Here is a 19,581-nt window from a genome sequence, read left to right as displayed (position 1 = left end):
AATGCCTAAAATCAATTGTAGCATTTAAAACAAGAGATTTCAGCTTATAGACCTTATGTATCCCCGCCCCTTATTAGCGCTGCACTCGTTGTCTTTTGTCTTCTGGTTTGTATTTCCACAGGGATCTTACATATTTATGAATTAACTGCTCGTTTTAAAATCTTCCCAGTCTACTGACATTTGTTAAGACATCTGCTTTAAACATTACAGTGCTCAGGATAACTTTCATGAACTCTACAACAAGTAAATCCACGTCACCAGCTAAAAATTCTTTGACAGCGATGCCATAGAAATATACAGAGCTACCGCAAAAACGGAAGTTCAAAGACAATATTATAAAGATGGCGGCACGCTTGTTTCTCTGGCGCAAAAGGTCTATACGGTTAATATTATTTTTCTATATTTAGATCTATATGGTCTATATATAGATAAATCTTCTCTTATTCTCTTAATGGAAAACACAGTTTTATAAATACTGTATGTAATATTTTGTGTGTATGTAGATTCTGCCATTTGTGTATAGGCTAACTTTTATACCAAAGCGTAAACTGTGATAGTGACAGGACATTTTGTCAAACACTTAGATTCTACTACTGCAGCTTCATGCTGGTTAGCCCCATCCATTATGAAATCTTATTGGTATAAAATTTTGCGCTACATAACTACACGTTGTCCAGTGGTTTCGCGTTAAGTTAGACTTTTTTTACATTGCACCAGGTTAAGCCAAAGTGTTATAATGGATAGTAATTAAAGCCTTGTGCATTCGGCCCCTGGCTGAACAACTTGCCCTTCATAGTTTTTTTAATGATCTGAATGTTAAACTGAATGTATTTACAAAATTTACAAAGTTCTTTACATCTCCTAGTGTTCGGTGCAGCACTATAATTGCATTAGGCTTGAAGTTTGACTGACAGCTCTGAATACCAAACAGGATAAGAGTATTGACCATCTGTTCTCTATCTATGGCAGCTTGCTCACTGCCCTTACAGAAGACGCGTGATATACTCTCTGACTGATATTAACGACTCCAACAAACCATTTTTTTTTAAAATAGGTTCACCTCCATGCTTTTCTGTTTCTCTTTTGTCTGTTTTCTCCCCCCTTTTTCTTACACAACACCATCCGTCTGGATATAAGTTAATATGCTTGTACTATAACTCCTATATAGAACTCTTACAGTTTGCTCCTACTGTCATTTTCAGGTTAGCTAAGGCTTTGTACTTATGTCTGTTGAATCAGTATAATGAATTCAGCGTATGGATGACTAGCTGGTATTAATGTGTGGGATACACAGAGCACCTTCAGCATTTAGCTTCAGCTTCTTACTGAGTGGGTCAAGAGGGCAGAAAGCTAATGAGCTCAGCAATGTGTGTTATAGTGGAAAGCAGGTGAAAGGGAGAGTGTATTGTGTGTGTGTGTTCTTGTATATATGGTTTATGAGAACACAAATGTGTATGACATAGGTATTACAACATAAACATTCCTGAACATTCCAACACAAAACTTCCTGTGTCCTCATAAACCAAATGGCCTAAAAATATTCTAAACAGTGTTTTTTGAAATGGGTAGGTTTAGGGGTAGGGTAAGTGTAGGGGGATAGATACAGTTTGTACAGAATAAAAACCATTAAGAGTCCCTGTAAACCACATATACAAGTCTGTGTGTGTGTGTGTGTGTGTGTGTGTGAGAGAGAGAGAGAGAGAGAGAGAGAGAGAGAGAGAGAGAGAGAGAGAGAGAGAGAGAGACATAAAGCTTTTATATTGAAATTTTTATAGTGCCATTTAAATTTCACTTGGACATATAAGCATATATCTAAATATATTTGCTATAGACCATTCATCCATCCATCCATCCATCCATCCATCCATTCATCCATCCATCCATCCATCCATCCATCCATCCATCCATCTATCCATCCATCCATCCATCCATCCATCATCTATCCATTTTTCAAAAAGGTTCTAAGGTTATGGGGATGCTGGAGCCTATCCTTATAGACTAAATAAATCCAGTAAATTTGGTTTTATATGGTCAATGTTGTGATTCCTACATTCACTAGTACCATTTAAAATAATTTATTTTAGTTTTTTTTTATGTTTTAAAAAAATCCAAGGCGGGCATAATATTTTTATGTGATCAAAAATATACTAAAAACAAAAATACTGAGAAAATTTAAAATGTACTTTATTCCTGTGATGTCTCATGATCCTTTGAAAAATCTTTTAAAAAACGCTTATTTGCTGCTCAATTTTTAGTTGTTATTGGTGCTCAATCATGGTTCTTATGGTTCTTCTTATTATTAAGGCTGAAAACAGTTTTCGCTGCTTAATATTTTTGTGAAAGCAAAACAGTAATGAACAGCATTTATTTGACAGATATTTTGTGACATAAATGTCTTTACTATCACTTCTAATCAATTTAATGCATCCTTGCTGAATACAATTTTTTAAATCTTACTACAAACTTTTGAATGTTGAGTGTGTGTGTAGATATTCTATCCCTTCTACTTACTTCCTTAATTCTTCCTAGGAACAAGTGGAGTATGTGTTTCTGGTCATTTTCACCATTGAAACATTCACAAAGATTCTCGCATATGGTCTGGTCATGCATCCCAGCGCCTACATCCGCAGCGGGTGGAACTTGCTGGATTTTGTCATTGTCATTGTAGGGTATGTGTGTAGTTTTCAAGTTAAATATGCTTTCTTTCTTTCTTTCTTTCTTTCTTTTAAATGGTTTAATGAAGAGCAAGTTTAAGGCTACATAAACCTACATAATTGACAGTATAGTCAACAGCAGAAGAGGTTACCAGGTTTGTGTGTTCTATCTGCAGTCTTTTCAGTGTAATAGCTGAAATGGGAGAGCACAAACCAGGAGAGGCCCATCACGCAGCAGGCAAACCAGGTGGTCTGGATGTCAAAGCCCTGAGAGCCTTCAGAGTACTGCGACCCCTGCGCTTGGTTTCCGGTGTGCCGAGTAAGTGTGTGCTTTCTTCTGTACTTTTGAGCAGACATTTGTACACAGAGTTCTGACTTAGTCTAATTCCGATGTGTATGTATATGATATTTAATGTACAGTATATGATGTGTACAGGTCTGCAGATTGTGTTGAACTCCATCATGAAGGCCATGGTGCCTCTGCTCCACATCGGTCTGCTGGTCATGTTTGTCATCATCATTTATGCCATCATTGGGCTGGAGCTCTTCATAGGCAGAATGCACAAGACCTGCTACTATGTAGGGACAGGTGAGAAATGCAAGCATGTAAGCAATGCTTCTGTCACTTGTTTTTGCTTTTTCTTTGCTTGTTTTGGATCTAGAGATTCTGTACTATTTAAGAAGGTGTGTAATAGCACCCCTGTCGTATAAAGCCGGTTGCACACTGTACGATTTCTCAGATTTGTCCATCTGAGAGAAATTTTGTGAATCCTAAAAGGATTGAGGCGAAGTCTGCATCCAAAATTGCATACTTTCCTACTATATAGTAGGCGAAAACAGTAGTGACAAAAGTAGAATGTCCGAATTCACAGTATTCATAAAAGAATACCGGGATTACCTATTTCTTCCTGCGAGTTTCTGAAGTATGCATACGATGGACACTTTACTATCCCATGAGACCACAGGAGAGAACTTGTGAATGGCAGTGAAGCAACGCAACAGACGCTTCCGGATTACATTCATAGTACACACATTCATACTATATAGAACATACTTTTTTAGCGGCTGTGAAGTAATTGCTTATTCAGAATAAGTACCTACTCAAGAGAGTATACAATTTCGGACGCAGCCACTGTAAAAAGTAATACGCTATATCTACTCCATAAAATTTTGGCAACAGATTACAAGCAATATTATTAATTACATTCAACAAATAGAATTGAGTTAGAATTAATCAAATTAATTCCTTAAATGTCAACCATTTAAAACAAGTAATATTTAAATAAAATTTAAACAAAAATATCTGAATAACAGACATCAAAGATTAATTAAGAACTCTTTTTTTATTGCCAACATTGAAGTCACCTGGTGATAACAAGTAGAATCACTGAAGGAAAGAGAAACACATGAATTAACAGAGGTTTAGATGTTGATTTTATTGAAAATATTTGGTCACCATTATTGTGATCAGTGTTTCTTTTAGTTGCCAGTTTCACTCTTTGCTTTTTATGTCAGTTTGTGGTTTTTGTAATGGTGTTTGCTAATTTTACACAATTTAAATGGTTGACTTTTAAGGAATTCATTTGATTAATCTAATTGATCTAACTCAATTCTTATATGTTGAATTTAATTAATAATATTGCTTGTAATCTGTTGCCACAATTTTATTGAGTAGATAGAGCGTATTACTTTTTACAGTGTGTGTGGCTTCTCCTGCGACAAGCGTCAGATCAAAAACCAATAGAAGCACAGAAACTGATGATGCAATTAATGAGACAAAAAAAGCTATTATCAAAATTAACACTAGAGATTGTTTTTGTTTGCTAGCCACCATTTCTATCCCGCATGTAAATGCAGCTCACAGTCACCGAACGTGTCACAGATTGATGATGTAAAACTCTAGACAAGTTTTTAACATGTCTTGACTGCCATACAGACTGACATTAATGACAGTAATGACAACTGAGATCCTACAGTGTGACATCATGGCTTACAGTGAGGATCATGTTCATGCAGTCTGACAAGCAACAATCACAAAAGACTATAATAAATCGTACAGCGTGCCTGGCTTAACAGTGAAAACATGAATTGCACATTCTGTCAATGTGGGGGAAGTGTTGTGTCATAAATGATGGAAAATTCTGTCAATGGCGGGAAAATAGTTAAATTGGTTGTTTGTTGATTATAAATTATTTTAAACCCTATGAAACTGTGTTTATTTTCATCTGAAAAGAGCTAATGGTGGACGATGATCCAACACCATGTGCTTTTGCCGGTAACGGTCGCTTCTGCGTGGGGAATAACACAGTGTGTCGGGGAGGATGGGAGGGACCCAATGGAGGCATCACCAACTTTGACAATATCTTCTTCGCCATGCTCACTGTGTTCCAGTGTATTACTATGGAGGGCTGGACTGATGTGCTCTACTGGGTAAGACCTCTACCCCATCTTTTTCACTCTTGATTTTTTTATCTTTTTATTTAGATTAAGTTACTAATGTTACACAAACAGCATACTTTATTGGAATGTTAATGAAAATTGAAGATTATTTGAGCTATTTGAGTTTAAGGGATGTTAATTTATACAATATAAAAATCAGCTCAAAAATACAAAAATCTGTAAATGTAACTCCTCTCTCAATTTTTTAATTAAAAGCAAACTGTTTATAGCCACAAGACTTAAATACATGCATGTTAACAGTCAAATGTTTATGCCACTAAAAAACACTTGACAGCTTATGAGCAGCTTTATAACCTCTTGTTTTTTCTTTCTCATTTGCAATGTTTCACTCAGATGAATGATTCCATTGGGTTTGAGCTGCCTTGGGTTTATTTTGTGTCTCTGGTCATTTTTGGGTCTTTCTTTGTCCTCAATCTTGTGTTGGGTGTATTGAGCGGGTGAGTGCCTCAAGCCCTGATCCTTTATTAGCCTTTTAAATCATATATGTGTTTTTTTTTTTCTTTTACAATAGTCTAGTAGAGTAGTAGTATGGTAAATAGTTTTTAATTAAGATTAATGGTTAAATAAAAGATTTGCATATGAAATTATATGGGCAGATGCATACTGTAAGGATATGAAGGTCTTGTGATGACATTTGTTGGGCATCTTGTGAAGGTTTTACATTGTAATGCATGTGTCTCTTGCACATCACAGTGAGTTCTCTAAAGAGAGAGAGAAGGCTGTGTGTCGTGGTGAGCTGCAGAAGGCCCAGGAGAAACAACAGATGGAGGAGGACATGATCGGCTACATGGACTGGCTCATTGAAGCAGAGGACATGGATGAGGATGGAAATAAACGTAATATAAGCTTTATTTAGCATTCCGTTCACATTATGATCACACTGTTAAAATATACAGTGAGCAGTGCAGGGCATAAATTATTATAAATAAAATACACAGTTTTGTCCAGTTAAGATGACAGAATGTCACATGATTGATGATAAAATTCCCACCCTTGTGAAAAAGAAGTACACTTTAGCATACATTTAAAAAGAGTAGTCTACGTATAAATGGAAAATATAAATTTTAAAAGAAGTTTGAACTGAATTGAAAATTTTTAGACACTTATTTGCATGCTAATTACAATTAAATGAAAATGATTTATAGTTTATATTTACATCCAGTGTAATTAGCTGGAATTTAGAGTGCTTTTTTGGACCCATTTAAGTAGGACATAAATTAACTACGTCTTTATATGTAATTTCATAATTACTTCTATTGAAATATAGTTATAATATGTACTGACAAGCATTTTGGTAAACTAAAATATACTTTAATTTTAATTTTTATTGACATTTTTTAAACGTGTACTTTAAAAAAGTACTAAAAAGTGTTAAGAAACATAGTCATGAATGTGTACTGTCTTTAAGCACACAGTCAAGTGAGTTTTTATTTCATTAATATATTATCTGCAGTTTTTTTTTTTTTTTTAAAGAATACTTTCAAGATTTGAAGTACACTGCAATTAGACACACTTCTTTCTCACAAGGGCAGTCAGCTCTGTCTATCATGACAGACAAGTTTTAGCTAAGATATATATTGTTTTTTGTTTTGTTTTTTTTCCAGTCAATGAAGAACATTTTTTTTTTTTGTGGTGTAAATGGCAGGTGCTGTGGTGGCCAAGAAAAAGATGATGAAGAAATATGGCTGGTACAAACACAGTGAAGATGGAGGTACTGAATTTTTACTTAGATTTTTGTGTATTTGTCGTGTTATTGGTGGCTGCAGTGATCGCACAACAATGGGGAATTCAATAACAAAATCTTTAATTGGAAACACACTGGAATCAAACTCATTAAACAGAATAACCACTACAACATACCGAACAAGAACCTGAACGAACTAAAGGCTTATATACACAAGGGAGCAATCAAGGGAAAACAGAACAGGTGTGGTACTAAATTAACAACCATGGAGACTAACACAGATGAGCAGGCAGAAAGGGAAACCAAAACTAAGGGTCTGTTTACATGACACCGTTTTCAAATGAAAATGATACTATATGTTTAGTCTGTCCACCTTATTTTTCAACATGTTTTCTGTGAATCTGAGAGACTTTCGATTTATTAGCCGCTATAGGGAAATAACAAGAAGAATATCAAAGTGCAGTAAAAATAAATAGAAGGTGTAAAAATAAGGTGCATATAGACATGCACTCGAGTGGCGTGAGTGCTCTGTAAATGAATGCGTATAGTTATTTTCACAAGCGTTTAGTTATTTTCACAGATCCGTGTAAACAGGGATAGTTTTGATAACATTGTCATAAAAAACGTTTCCGTTTTTAGTACATTGTTGTCATGTACCTTAAAACACAAACAGACTGAACATATATGATTTACGTCTGCTGGAAGCTAGTTATTATACTTAATAAAGTTTTAAATATGGATTTTTTTTTTTTACAACAACCAATTGCTTCGCTTCAGAAGGGCTTTATTAACCCCCTGAAGCCGTATGGATTATATTTATGATGGATGGATGTATTTTTGGGGGGGCTTCAAAACAGGCCCCCCTATCATTATAAAGCTTGGTAGAGCCAGGATATTTTTAAATATATCTCTGATTGTGTTCATCTTAAAGATGATCGACATATACACCTAGGGTGGCTTGAGGCTGAGTAATTCATAATTTTCAGTTTTGGTTGAACTGTCCCTTTAAGCTTCAGACCTACATAACAGACATTTGTCTTAATTTTTGAAGTACACATTCAGTCCTTTTTCTTTTATACAGAATCAGATTCAGACTCTGAGTTTGAAGCATTCCTGGATGATGACAGTGGCTGCTGTTCATCTATAATGTAAGTACAACATTAATATTGCTGTTTCATATATTATAAATTATTAAACACCAGAGATTTTATTAATCCAAACTCTCTCATTTTCCTTAGGGCACGGCTGATGGCTATAAGTTTCTGGTAAGTGTTTATTTGTTGAGTAATGTTTACCAGAACCCCAACATTTTTCTCTACTTTTCTGAGGAATCACTTTAAAATTTCAAATTTGACCTCAGTTATATTTGCTGCTGACTCTTCTCTTTCTCAGTGAGCAGCTGTACCACTTGAATCTGGTCATTAGAAAAAACTGCCGTGTGGCCGTCAAATCCACCAATTTCTATTGGCTGGTGCTACTGCTGGTGTTCCTCAACACTGCCGCCAGTGCCTCTGAACACTACGGCCAGCCCAAGTGGCTCACTGATATACAGGGTTTGTGTGACTGAAGTGTTGCCAAAGTTTGCCTGTAATGTGATGAATTGACCCTGTCTTAAATATGGTCTCTTTAATGTCCCAGAACGAGCAAATAAGATCCTTCTGGCTCTGTTTACACTGGAGATGCTGATGAAGATCTACAGCTTTGGCTTTCAGATCTACTTCATGGCACTTTTTAATCGTTTTGATTGTTTCGTGGTGTGTGGTGGAATTCTGGAGACGGTGCTGGTGGAGATGGACATAATCCCACCCATCGGAATCTCTGTGCTGCGCTGCGTCCGTCTGCTCCGTATCTTCAAAGTCACAAGGTGATTTAGCTCATAAGTGTTTCCAGCTCTATGAGATTTTTTTAGATCTCCAGCTATTATCTATTTTTTTAGATCTTCAGCTCCAGCTTGAGTTTTTTTAAGCAAAGTCCCTTTCAAGGAAAGTCTGTTCACTTGGCAGCCCTATTCTATTATTTAGAAGGCGTTTCTCCCATTTTTAAGTAATAGGAGTGCACCATCTTTGTATATCTATAGTTTTTTCAAGATTCATTAAACTTGCTGAATTTGCTGAAATCTCTCTTTAGACACTGGGCTGCCCTTTCAGACTTGGTGGGCTCTTTGCTGAATTCAATGAAGGCCATTTGCTCCCTGCTGCTCCTGCTCTTCCTCTTCCTCATCATCTTCGCTCTCCTGGGCATGCAGCTCTTTGGTGGAAAGTTCAACTTTGATGAAACTCAAATGAAAAGAAGCACCTTCGACACTTTTCCATCTGCCCTGCTCACCTGTTTCCAGGTTACTAAGCTAAAAGCATTTGTGTTTTGTTATTTTGCAATATTTTTTACACTGTTTCCAAATGTCATATTATGCAGCCTGTGAGGACAAATACATATACTAATCATCACCTAAACTCCTAAAATCTGTGCAAAACAAAGGTATCCCTTTCTGAAAAAGAAGTATACTTTAGCATACTTTTAAAAAGAGTACTTATTACAGAGATAATATACTTTACATGTAACACTAAGGGCCCTATCATACAAATGGGGCAATTCGATGCCAGGCGCGATGCAAGTGTTTTTTGCTAGTTTCAGCCTGACGCAGTTATCATTTTCACGTCCTGCACCACATTGTTTAAATAGCAAATGCACTCGCGCCCATCTGTGCAGCCATGGGTGTGCTGGTCTGAAAACGAGGTGTTTTCAGGCACATTGTTGGCGTGTTGCTATTTTATGCAACTGAAAACGACTGTGCAGTACTTTTTTTATTTTATTTAAAGGACACGTTAATAATATGCGCCTATAGGCGGGTGCACAACGCACGTACACTCTGCTTGTTACACACACAGGGACACGCAGCAGCACACAAACATGCCAAATATTAAAAATAAAAGGATTACAATGTAAAAGATTATTATTGTGTACATAAAGATAAAAATTCCTACATGTCATAATGGATAGTCATTGCATGTATCAGAATTACCTATTTGTAGTAATGATGAATGAAATTGGCTAATTATTTGACCAATCGTGGCAATACAAACATATATTTAAACTGACTCATCAGGTTGAGGGTATCTATATTCCGCCATGTAAATAGCAATCCGCCATTGTGCAAGCCCACCTGGCTTTTAAAGGGAATGGGAGATGAGACTCTGATTGGTTTATTGTACATTACCCCAAAACACACCCATGACTCAGTAAGAGACTAGGTACAACCCTTTGGACCATGCGCCTTGCCGACAATTTTTCCGTCGTTAAACTAGCAAAAGTGGATTCGGATGCACCCTTAGTGCACCTGCGCCATGCACTTCATACCATTTGCTTAGATCGTTAAAATAGGGCCCCTAAGTGTGAAATAAATGACAGTTTTTGGGCACTTAATTGCATGTTAATTGCAATTCAATTAAAATGTATTACAGTTTAAATTTATATTAAACATAATTGGCTGGAGTGCTTTTTTGACCCATTCAAGTAGGATTTGATAGTTCAACCCAAAATGAAATTTCTGTTATCTGCAAGTACAGTTTTTTAAAAAATATGCTTTTAAAGTTTGAAGAACACTTTAAATGCACATTCAGTACAATTAAAGTTGGCATGAAACAGAAGTTGCTATAGTCTTTTCTTCCCTATTGTGACGGCTTCTCAAACAAGAAAAAATGTTGGTTGGGACTTGATTTTGTCCATTGGGAATTGATTGGATCGTTGTAGTTTTCCATTTTTGAAAAGAAGATATTTTGAAGAATATGTGTAACCAAACAGTTGATGGGCCCCACTGACTTCTATAGTATGGGAAAAAAAAAAATACTATGGAAGTCAGTGGGGCCCATCAACTGTTTGGTTAATACCGACATTCTTCAAAATATCTTCTTTTGTGTTCAACAGAAGAAAGAAATTCATACAGGTTTGGAACAACTTGAGGGCGAGTAAATGATGACAGAATTTTCATTTTGGGTGAATTATTCTGAACTGTTTACTATACAAATTATAGTAAGTTTCTGAATACAGTCGTTTCACATACAAGTGTGTACAGAACTAGGAGGTGTAGACTGAAACTCTTTCTTATATAGATCCTAACAGGAGAGGACTGGAATTCTGTCATGTATGATGGCATCATGGCGTATGGTGGACCAGTGTTTCCTAATATGATTGTCTGTATTTACTTTGTCATTCTTTTCGTCTGTGGTAACTGTATCTTTTCAATATGAGATATATATCAAAGTACATTCTATTTATAAGCTCCATATTTAAATATCCATTAACCTCTCCATATTGTATCTGGAGTCTTGTTTCTGGTCCTTGACTTACTTTGTCAACTAGACATCTTGCTGAATGTCTTCTTGGCTATCGCTGTGGACAACTTAGCCGGAGACGGTGGCAAAAAGAAAAAAGAGTAGGCAACACCCACATTTTGTTATTGTTGTGCATTCATATAGGCATAGAGCTCAATTCGGCTGTTCTGTTTTAAAGAGAGAAAAAAGAAGACGAGGAGGAATGGGAAGATGATGAAGAAAGAGAGGAAGACGAAGCTGGTGTAAGAACCCTGCTCTCTAAAAGCATTTAAGATACATTTAACTTATCTAGTATGATTTAGTATTTTAGAGTATAACTGAAAATCACCAGGCAATAATTTGGGGTGGAATTTGATTTTATCCATCATTATTTGATTGGGTTGTGAAAAACTGGCTATTTTGGTTCATATTAATGGTGTCTTTTTCAGTGGAAAAAGTTATCAAAATTTGATATTTTATTTTATATAACGTGCAGTGATTGTGCATTATATGATCAAAGCATTTATTAAGCAAGTTTCTATGATTATTCTCTTGTCTTCAATTTTTTTCTTTGTTCAGAATGATATGGACGATTGGGAAGAGCATGAAGAGTTGAGAGCAATTGAAGGACTTGAGGGTAAATTCTTTCCAGTCTAAATCTTTATATTCAGACTGATTATGAATGTATCTAAATTCATTTCATGACAATTTTTTTTTTTGAAATCTTAATTTTCTCAAAAGGTATAGGCACTCCCATGAAAGTAGAAAGTTTTCAACCCAAAGAGAAAATTGTACCTATTCCTGATGGAAGTTCCTTTTTCATACTTGGAAAGAAAAACTGGTATGTTAAAAAAATTGTACAAATGATAGTTGCTAATAATTATCATTTTTCTTATCTCCGACCTGAAATTGACCTTGCCAATGTTCACATAGTCTCAGAGTTGCCTGCCACAACCTTATTCATCATCACTACTTCACCAACATCATCCTCGTCTTCATCATACTGAGTAGTTTTTCATTGGCAGCTGAAGACCCAATCAAAACTCATTCTGTCAGGAACGTTGTAAGTTCATGCACCTCTAGAATAGAGGACAAGATCCAGAATGCTTGAGGGCCAGTCTGTGTGCAGATCATTCACTGTTCCCATTGTTCACATTCCCAAAGTCAGCCAAATTATTAATATACCATTTTAAAATTCTGAAATATTCAGGCACACTAACTGGCCCTGCAAATTAGCATTTGATAGTCTTAGAATAGTGATAGATCTCATGTCTCTGCTGGATGGCATTTCTCAAGAGCACTGTGATACCCATGATTCCCAAACACCATCCCTTGTGCCCTATAGAGATTACTAAAATGAGTAAATCCCATGAAGACTTTCATATTTCACCCACAGTCAATTATGTTTTACATAAAAAAAATAGATTTTTATTTACATTATGACAATATTTTTGTCAAATTTATTTTTCACATGTATTACTTTAAAAAAAAAAAAAAAAAAAACATTTTTATAACTGTTAATTAGTTATGAAATTAGTTCATCTATAAAGCAGCCCTGGAGAAAACAGTGATGACATCATCCAGCTCAGTTCAATTCTCATCCAATAGTGTCAGTGCAGTCAAGTTAATAATATTGCCGAATATTAAGTGTCCCCAACTATGCAAGCCAAAAGGCAGTATATATGAGTACATATATATGAGTATGTATGTATATATAAGTTCTGAAATAGGCACATATTAAAAAAAGAAAAGAAATGATACTTATATATACTTGTGTGTATATATATATATATATATATATATATATATATACACACACACACACAAGTATATATAAGTATCATTTCTTTTCTTTTTTTAATTTTGAGGTGAAATATGACCCGAACTCATGAGATTGACCATGGTACCAAAGACAATGACTGTACTCTTGATTGCTGTCTTCATGTCCTGTGATAGATGCTGGGCTATGCTGATTATGTCTTTACCACCGTCTTCACTATTGAGATCATGTTAAAGGTAAACCATTGATCATCCCATGCACAGTTAAAATCTCAAGATAAAATTTTTATCTTTTCTACATGTCTAGTAGTGGGATATATCTGTTGCCAGTGCTGGGTAGATTACTTACAAATTGTAGTCTGTTATAGATTGGAAATTACATTATGACAATTATAGTTAGTAACGTAATTTGTTACATTACACATTGTATTCTGATTACTTTTAGATTACGTTTGACATAACTAATTATCATATTAATTTGAATAGGACAATTTTATTGATACCATATTGATAGAACAATACAAAGAGAAAGAGAAAATATATTCTGCAATATGAAGGACATTAAACATTGACAGAGTTTCCCAAACTGTGGTTTGTGAGTTCATGATAAGCTAATTAACTAAATCATAAAAATGTCAAATGAAAATAAATAAAAACAAATCAACACATACTAAAAAAGTTTCAAAATTTTAGCGTTTACCTGCATGTTGTGTCCATTAAACGACATAAAAAAAAAACATGAATATGCGAATGTGTTGTTAAATTATTGACCTAATTATTTAACATATTAGGTCAAAAGAGGTTCAGCTGAAAGTTTTGGAATAACTATATTACATGAAAATATGAAATGACATGAATCTGTGCATTTAATGTGTTTGAAAGACAAAGCCTTCCAAAGACAGTAATAAATGGTGAAGTGATAATTCAAATAATAATAATTATAATGTGTTAATGTAATAATGTCTTCATCAGCAGTTGATTATACAATGCAATATTGAGAAAACACTCCTTAAAAGTGAAATGATTTCTGTACGTTTAGTGGTCAAGTGCTTTTGCCTCTCAATTTTACGTTATTATATTCACTTGACTAGTGGTGTGTGCAATTCCACAAATCGAGTTAAGTTTAAACATTCTGGTTAACCTTCATTTTAAATGTGTACATTAATGACATTGTGTGACTGTGTGTTGTTTAGATGACTGTGTATGGAGCTTTCCTTCATCAAGGTTCCTTCTGCAGAAACGCCTTTAACCTTCTGGACCTTCTGGTCGTCAGCGTGTCCCTCACCTCTTTCTTCTTGCAGTAAGTTTCCATCCATCACTCAGTTCATTCATTCATTAAATTCATTCATTCATTCATTCATTCATTGTCATTTCTGCACTTAGTTCGAGTGCCATTTCTGTGGTAAAGATTCTTAGAGTTTTGCGAGTGCTCAGGCCTCTTCGAGCCATCAACAGGGCAAAGGGACTCAAGGTACAGTCTCACAATGCATTTATCCAGATTAACATCCAAATTATCCAGCAGACTATGCTGAAAGTGCATTAGGCCTGCAAAATATATTGAAATAAAATTAATATTGCAATATATTTTAGTGCAATTTAATTAAAACATTTATAAAGTGGGTTCTGTGAATCGACCTGCTCTGAGATGCATGAACACCTCATCATGAGCTGCAAACGTGAACACAGTGTCATGCATCTCTCTGAAACACCACGCATTTATTGAAAATAAAAGCTTGATGGTTTAACATTTGAAAATGAAGAAATTAAGATGTAAATATCACTATTGCAATTTTACAGTTGTACTATAAAATACAGTATAATAGCAGTATTACAATATATTTTGTTTAATATTTTTATTAAATAATCAAAATAAATGTCATAATAATAATTTAAAAAGTGAAAAGGTTTTTTTTTTTTTTTTAACTCTGTTTACTTCATTGTTACTGAAAGAGGTTTGAGGTCTTGTAAAGCGTATAACCACGTTTTTTCAAATCTTTCAGGAAAAAAGTCGGTTACACTTTAATTTATAGTGCCGTAGTTACATTGTAATTACTCAAAAAAGTACTGAGTGCTATTAATTAACTACATGTACTTACTATAGAGTTACAGTTGGGGTTTGGTTTAGGGTTAGTTACTTGCAATTATGCGTAATTTACTGTTATTACTATAGTAAGTACATGTAGTAACATGTAACTACGGCACTGTAAAATAAAGTGTTACCAAAAAGTCTTTAGGCTAAAAAGTCTATTCTAAAAAGTCTTCTATTATTTTATTTAAATTATGAATTATTTTTACTTCCCTACAAATTCACCCAAATCATTCTAGAATAATTCATTCTTTCAAAATAGAGCTATCCAAGTCATCTGGTGAAAATTTGTGTATATTTTCTTGTATTTTTAATTTTGTATTCTTGTATCATATTGCAGTATATTGCAGAAAAAAATATATCACAATGTCAGATTTTCAAGATCATGCAGCCCTAAATACCATGATATTCATTATTTCCAGTTATGTTAATTTTTTAACTTTGAATGAGTGTTGTCCGCTTGTCTTCAGAGTGTGATTCAGTGTGTGTTTGTGGCCATCCGCACGATTGGCAACATCCTCATCGTCACCACCCTCCTCCAGTTCATGTTTGCTTGTATTGGTGTGCAGCTTTTCAAGGTACATAAAATTACCTTCTTAATGCATGTTCCTGGTCTTATTTTGCATGATTTGTCAGTTCTTAAGAAAAGAGTTTTAATCAGTCAGTCTTTCTTTAAAATGTAATAACTTGGTTCACTCCTGAAACAATTTTCCTTTTAAGTTGACATCACCTAGGCTGTGCAGGCTACTAGTTAATGTTAATCAATAGTTAAATCAGAATTTTCATGCTGATTAACATTAATGTAATACCTTTTGCAGGGCCGGTTCTACAGATGCACTGATGAGGCGAAACATACACCTGAAGAGTGCAAGTATGTTGTTTGGCCATGAATAGTCATTTAATTTGCATGTACAATGACTCAATTGGTTGTTTTCTGAGACTTGTGTGTGTGACCTTTTTCAGAGGCACTTTTGTGGTGTTCAAAGATGGTGATATGAACCATCCAATGGTGAGGGAGAGAGTTTGGGAGAACAGCGACTTTAACTTTGACAATGTGCTGATGGGCATGCTTGCACTATTCACCGTCTCTACGTTTGAGGGCTGGCCACAGTGAGTGAGGGAAACATTCAACAAAACAGCAATGATTTTGAATCCTCCAAACTTTAATTGTCTTTTTTTATTTTGTATTTCAAAGGCTCTTGTACAAAGCCATTGATGCTAATGCAGAGAACAGAGGACCCATCTATAACTACCGTGTAGAGATTTCCATCTTCTTCATCATCTACATCATCATCATCGCCTTCTTCATGATGAACATCTTTGTGGGTTTTGTCATCATCACCTTCCGTGAACAAGGAGAGGCTGAGTTTAAAAACTGTGAACTAAACAAAAATCAGGTTAGTCTGAATTCAAGACCATCTCATTGGATATTAAATAGGTGATGCTAAGTTATATTTCTTTTGATCGTTTAGTCTATCCAATTGTTTTTTGTCTCATGGTATGTCTCTTTTTCTCACAGCGACAATGTGTGTATTACGCATTGAAAGCTCAGCCAATAAAGATTTACATACCCAAAAACCCCTCTCAACTCAAATTTTGGAGGATCATCAATTCCTCTCAGTTTGAGTACATCATGTTTGTGCTCATTCTGCTCAACACGCTTACACTGGCTGTACAGGTACATTTAATATAAAATTAAACTAATACATTTTATTATACATTTATTTACATATTTATGGTGACCTTAGTAACACTGACATTTTTCAAGCTGAAATGCTGTATATATGTATTATTAGAAATGGAAAAACTAAGTGATCCTACAACATATCTTATTTCAGTGTAAAGTTCCTTTAGAAAGGTTCTGCATAAAAATGCAGCCAATTACATGTAGTCTAGTCTACTAATGAGATTACATCACTGTGACCCCACAGCACTATGAGCAGTCCAAACTCTTCAACTTTGTTATGGACATTCTGAACATGATCTTCACTACGCTCTTTACTGTTGAGATGATCGTCAAACTTCTGGCTCTAAGACCTTACGTGAGACTTGCTGCACACTTACTTTCTTCTGTCACTTCACTTTTGCTTCAATGGTTTGATAACACGTCTATATGTTTTAGTGCCTTTACGTTTGTGCATTTTCCTCTCTTTCCTTGCTTTCTCTCTTTGTTTTGGATTATACAGCACTATTTTATAGATGCCTGGAACTCCTTTGATGCGCTTATAGTGGTGGGCAGTTTGGTGGACATCATGATTGCAGAGTTCAGTGTATGTAACTATTATTTTAAAACTATATCTGATCTGAGGGATTCCCATGCATGAGAACTTTTGGTGTGACAATGATTTAAGTACTATACCATTTGTTATCTTAGACACACACTCACTTATGTCAAAACTTCTGTTTCCTGCTCCCCTGTGTGCGTTTGGATCGTCCTGTTACTGGTTCAGGGTGGAGGAGGCCATGGTGAGGTAAGAATATGCCAGAGTCACTTTATAAATCAGCTAAATAAGTATTCATATCTTGCAAGCTTTATATCTATTGTTCATCAACACAAAATATATACTATAAATTGTACATTTAAAAATCACAATAAAACCTTAATTGTGATCATAAGAATTTGCTGCCAACTTGCTTCCGTTATTTTTGTTTAACAAACTCCCAACTCAGAAAATAAGAAAAAATTTTGACTTTCCCTCTGTTAATTAGAAGACTGTGGTGTTGCTTACGCACACTTACCTTGTAAATATGATCTTTCCGACATAACTAATATAAGTTTATGGTGCTGTTATGGTGACATTGTATAGAAATTTGTATAAAGAAACTTGGTACAGGTTCATGTGGCGACACATAGGAGGTTCTAGAACAATTTAATTTATTTTAACCACTTGATTGTCTTTGGAGTTAAATTTTTCTTGATCATTTCCCAGTTGTCCACATTTTTAATATTATACATTAATGTTTTGTATGTCCTTCTCTTTCATCACTTCAAAAGGGGAAAGATGGGGAGAGCGCCAAAGTGTCCATCACTTTTTTCCGTCTTTTCCGAGTTATGCGACTAGTCAAGCTGCTCAGTAAGGGTGAAGGCATTCGAACCCTCCTTTGGACCTTCATTAAATCTCTACAGGTGAGAAATTTAGGAAACAAACAAGCTTACTAGACTCTCTCATTCTCAATTCCCTTATTTGTATCATGTCTCTCTGCTTACCTTCAGGCACTGCCATATGTCGGCCTACTCATTGCGATGATCTTTTTCATCTATGGTGTGATTGGAATGCAGGTGGGTTCACTTTAATACGATTGCGCATGTTCATTCTCTCTGTCCTCTCCCTCTACTCACTTGAGAAACGTTCCAGATTGGGAAGTTTAAACTCTCTTTGCTGTGCTTCCAGACATTTGGGAAGATAGCTATAGACGACAACACTGAGCTCAGTCGGAACAACAATTTCCAAACCTTTTTCATGGCTGTACTGCTGCTTTTCAGGTAAATGTACAGCAGCCTTAGCCATCTGGTTGATTTTTGACTTGAGATTGGATAATGATCTGCTTTTTTTCTCTGGTTAGTAAATGGTTTGAAGTAAAGGTTTGTTGCATGTCTTCAAACCCAGATGTGCAACAGGTGAACAGTGGCAGCAGATCATGCTTGCGGCACTGCCAGGGCGTCGTTGTGACCCAGAGTCTGACATTGAGCCAGGAGAGGAGTACAGTTGCGGAAGCAACCTGGCGTACCTCTATTTCATCAGTTTCTTTGCACTCTGTGCCTTCCTGGTAAGGGATAAAACATCAACAACGTTGTCTCCCAAGTTTTGCATTCCCCCCTGAAACTTTGCGTTCTGGTCCCAAAACTTTTCCATTTGCATGCAAAAGTTTGGCATTCTCTTGCAGATGTTTTGTGTTAACTCACAAAAGTTTTGCCTTGAAGGTGCAGTAAGCGATTTCTGGGAATCGCTGTTGAAGTGGGTCAGTCTGAGCACCACAACACACTTGTAGCCAATCAGCAGTAGGGCGCTGATACACTCATGATGGGGGAGGAGAGAGAGTGGACAAGAGGGAGATTTGAAGAAAGTAGAGACTGTAGAAAGAGAGATGGCTGAGAGACATTACAAAAGAGAAAAGGTCAGAGGAATATCACTGGAAAAGATGGGTTATGATCAGCCAAGAGCTTTAGGAGCCACATTAATATTGGAAAAGCTAAGACCTAACCGGGTTAATTTTGCTGTTTCACAGAACCAAGATATGCTGTTGTTTTAATGTTAGCTATAGTAACAGGACAGTTTGGAGTGCCATTGTTTGTCTGAAGCTGGTGTGCTGCTGGCGACTAAAAGTGAAATCTTTCTTGTATACTTTTGTATTGTATGTTAATTTTTTGTTCTTTCTTGTTGTTCGTTCGTCATCATTGCTTTATTTTTTCCGAAGCATTATTTAGCTTTACTTCAGCTATGATAGAGACATCCACTCTTGCATTGCGTGTTTGTGCATTTTGGGGGTGGAGCAATGAAGGGAGGGGTGTGTTTGTTTGGGTTGATTTCAAATATCAACAGTGTTTCTCAGAAATCGATTACCGCACCTTTAACTTGCGGAAGTGTTGCACTGTCTTGCAAAAGTTGTGTT

At 35.6% G+C, this 19,581-nt stretch overlaps 1 protein-coding gene across 1 annotated transcript in view; it reads left to right on the top strand.

Moving 5' to 3' along the window:
- cacna1fa (calcium channel, voltage-dependent, L type, alpha 1F subunit a) overlaps positions 1 to 19,581 on the top strand; it is a 38,467-nt gene that overhangs the window by 3,029 nt on the left and 15,857 nt on the right. The window contains 30 exon segments of the mRNA XM_051903965.1: positions 2,530 to 2,669; positions 2,831 to 2,973; positions 3,091 to 3,243; positions 4,888 to 5,084; positions 5,448 to 5,551; positions 5,808 to 6,009; positions 8,195 to 8,351; positions 8,437 to 8,662; positions 8,926 to 9,133; positions 10,905 to 11,025; positions 11,155 to 11,227; positions 11,305 to 11,368; positions 11,685 to 11,742; positions 11,847 to 11,946; positions 12,039 to 12,168; positions 13,062 to 13,121; positions 14,078 to 14,184; positions 14,268 to 14,355; positions 15,441 to 15,548; positions 15,789 to 15,841; positions 15,934 to 16,080; positions 16,166 to 16,367; positions 16,490 to 16,648; positions 16,902 to 17,012; positions 17,157 to 17,240; positions 17,421 to 17,441; positions 17,966 to 18,097; positions 18,185 to 18,250; positions 18,363 to 18,454; positions 18,579 to 18,738. Of these exon segments, the coding sequence (XP_051759925.1) occupies positions 2,530 to 2,669; positions 2,831 to 2,973; positions 3,091 to 3,243; positions 4,888 to 5,084; positions 5,448 to 5,551; positions 5,808 to 6,009; positions 8,195 to 8,351; positions 8,437 to 8,662; positions 8,926 to 9,133; positions 10,905 to 11,025; positions 11,155 to 11,227; positions 11,305 to 11,368; positions 11,685 to 11,742; positions 11,847 to 11,946; positions 12,039 to 12,168; positions 13,062 to 13,121; positions 14,078 to 14,184; positions 14,268 to 14,355; positions 15,441 to 15,548; positions 15,789 to 15,841; positions 15,934 to 16,080; positions 16,166 to 16,367; positions 16,490 to 16,648; positions 16,902 to 17,012; positions 17,157 to 17,240; positions 17,421 to 17,441; positions 17,966 to 18,097; positions 18,185 to 18,250; positions 18,363 to 18,454; positions 18,579 to 18,738 (3,666 nt within the window).

Source organism: Ctenopharyngodon idella, chromosome 8 (assembly GCF_019924925.1).
Source record: "Ctenopharyngodon idella isolate HZGC_01 chromosome 8, HZGC01, whole genome shotgun sequence".
Classification (NCBI taxonomy): domain Eukaryota; kingdom Metazoa; phylum Chordata; class Actinopteri; order Cypriniformes; family Xenocyprididae; genus Ctenopharyngodon; species Ctenopharyngodon idella.
The sequence above is the reverse complement of the archived record's forward strand: the minus strand, read 5'-3'. Positions and strand labels throughout refer to the sequence as shown.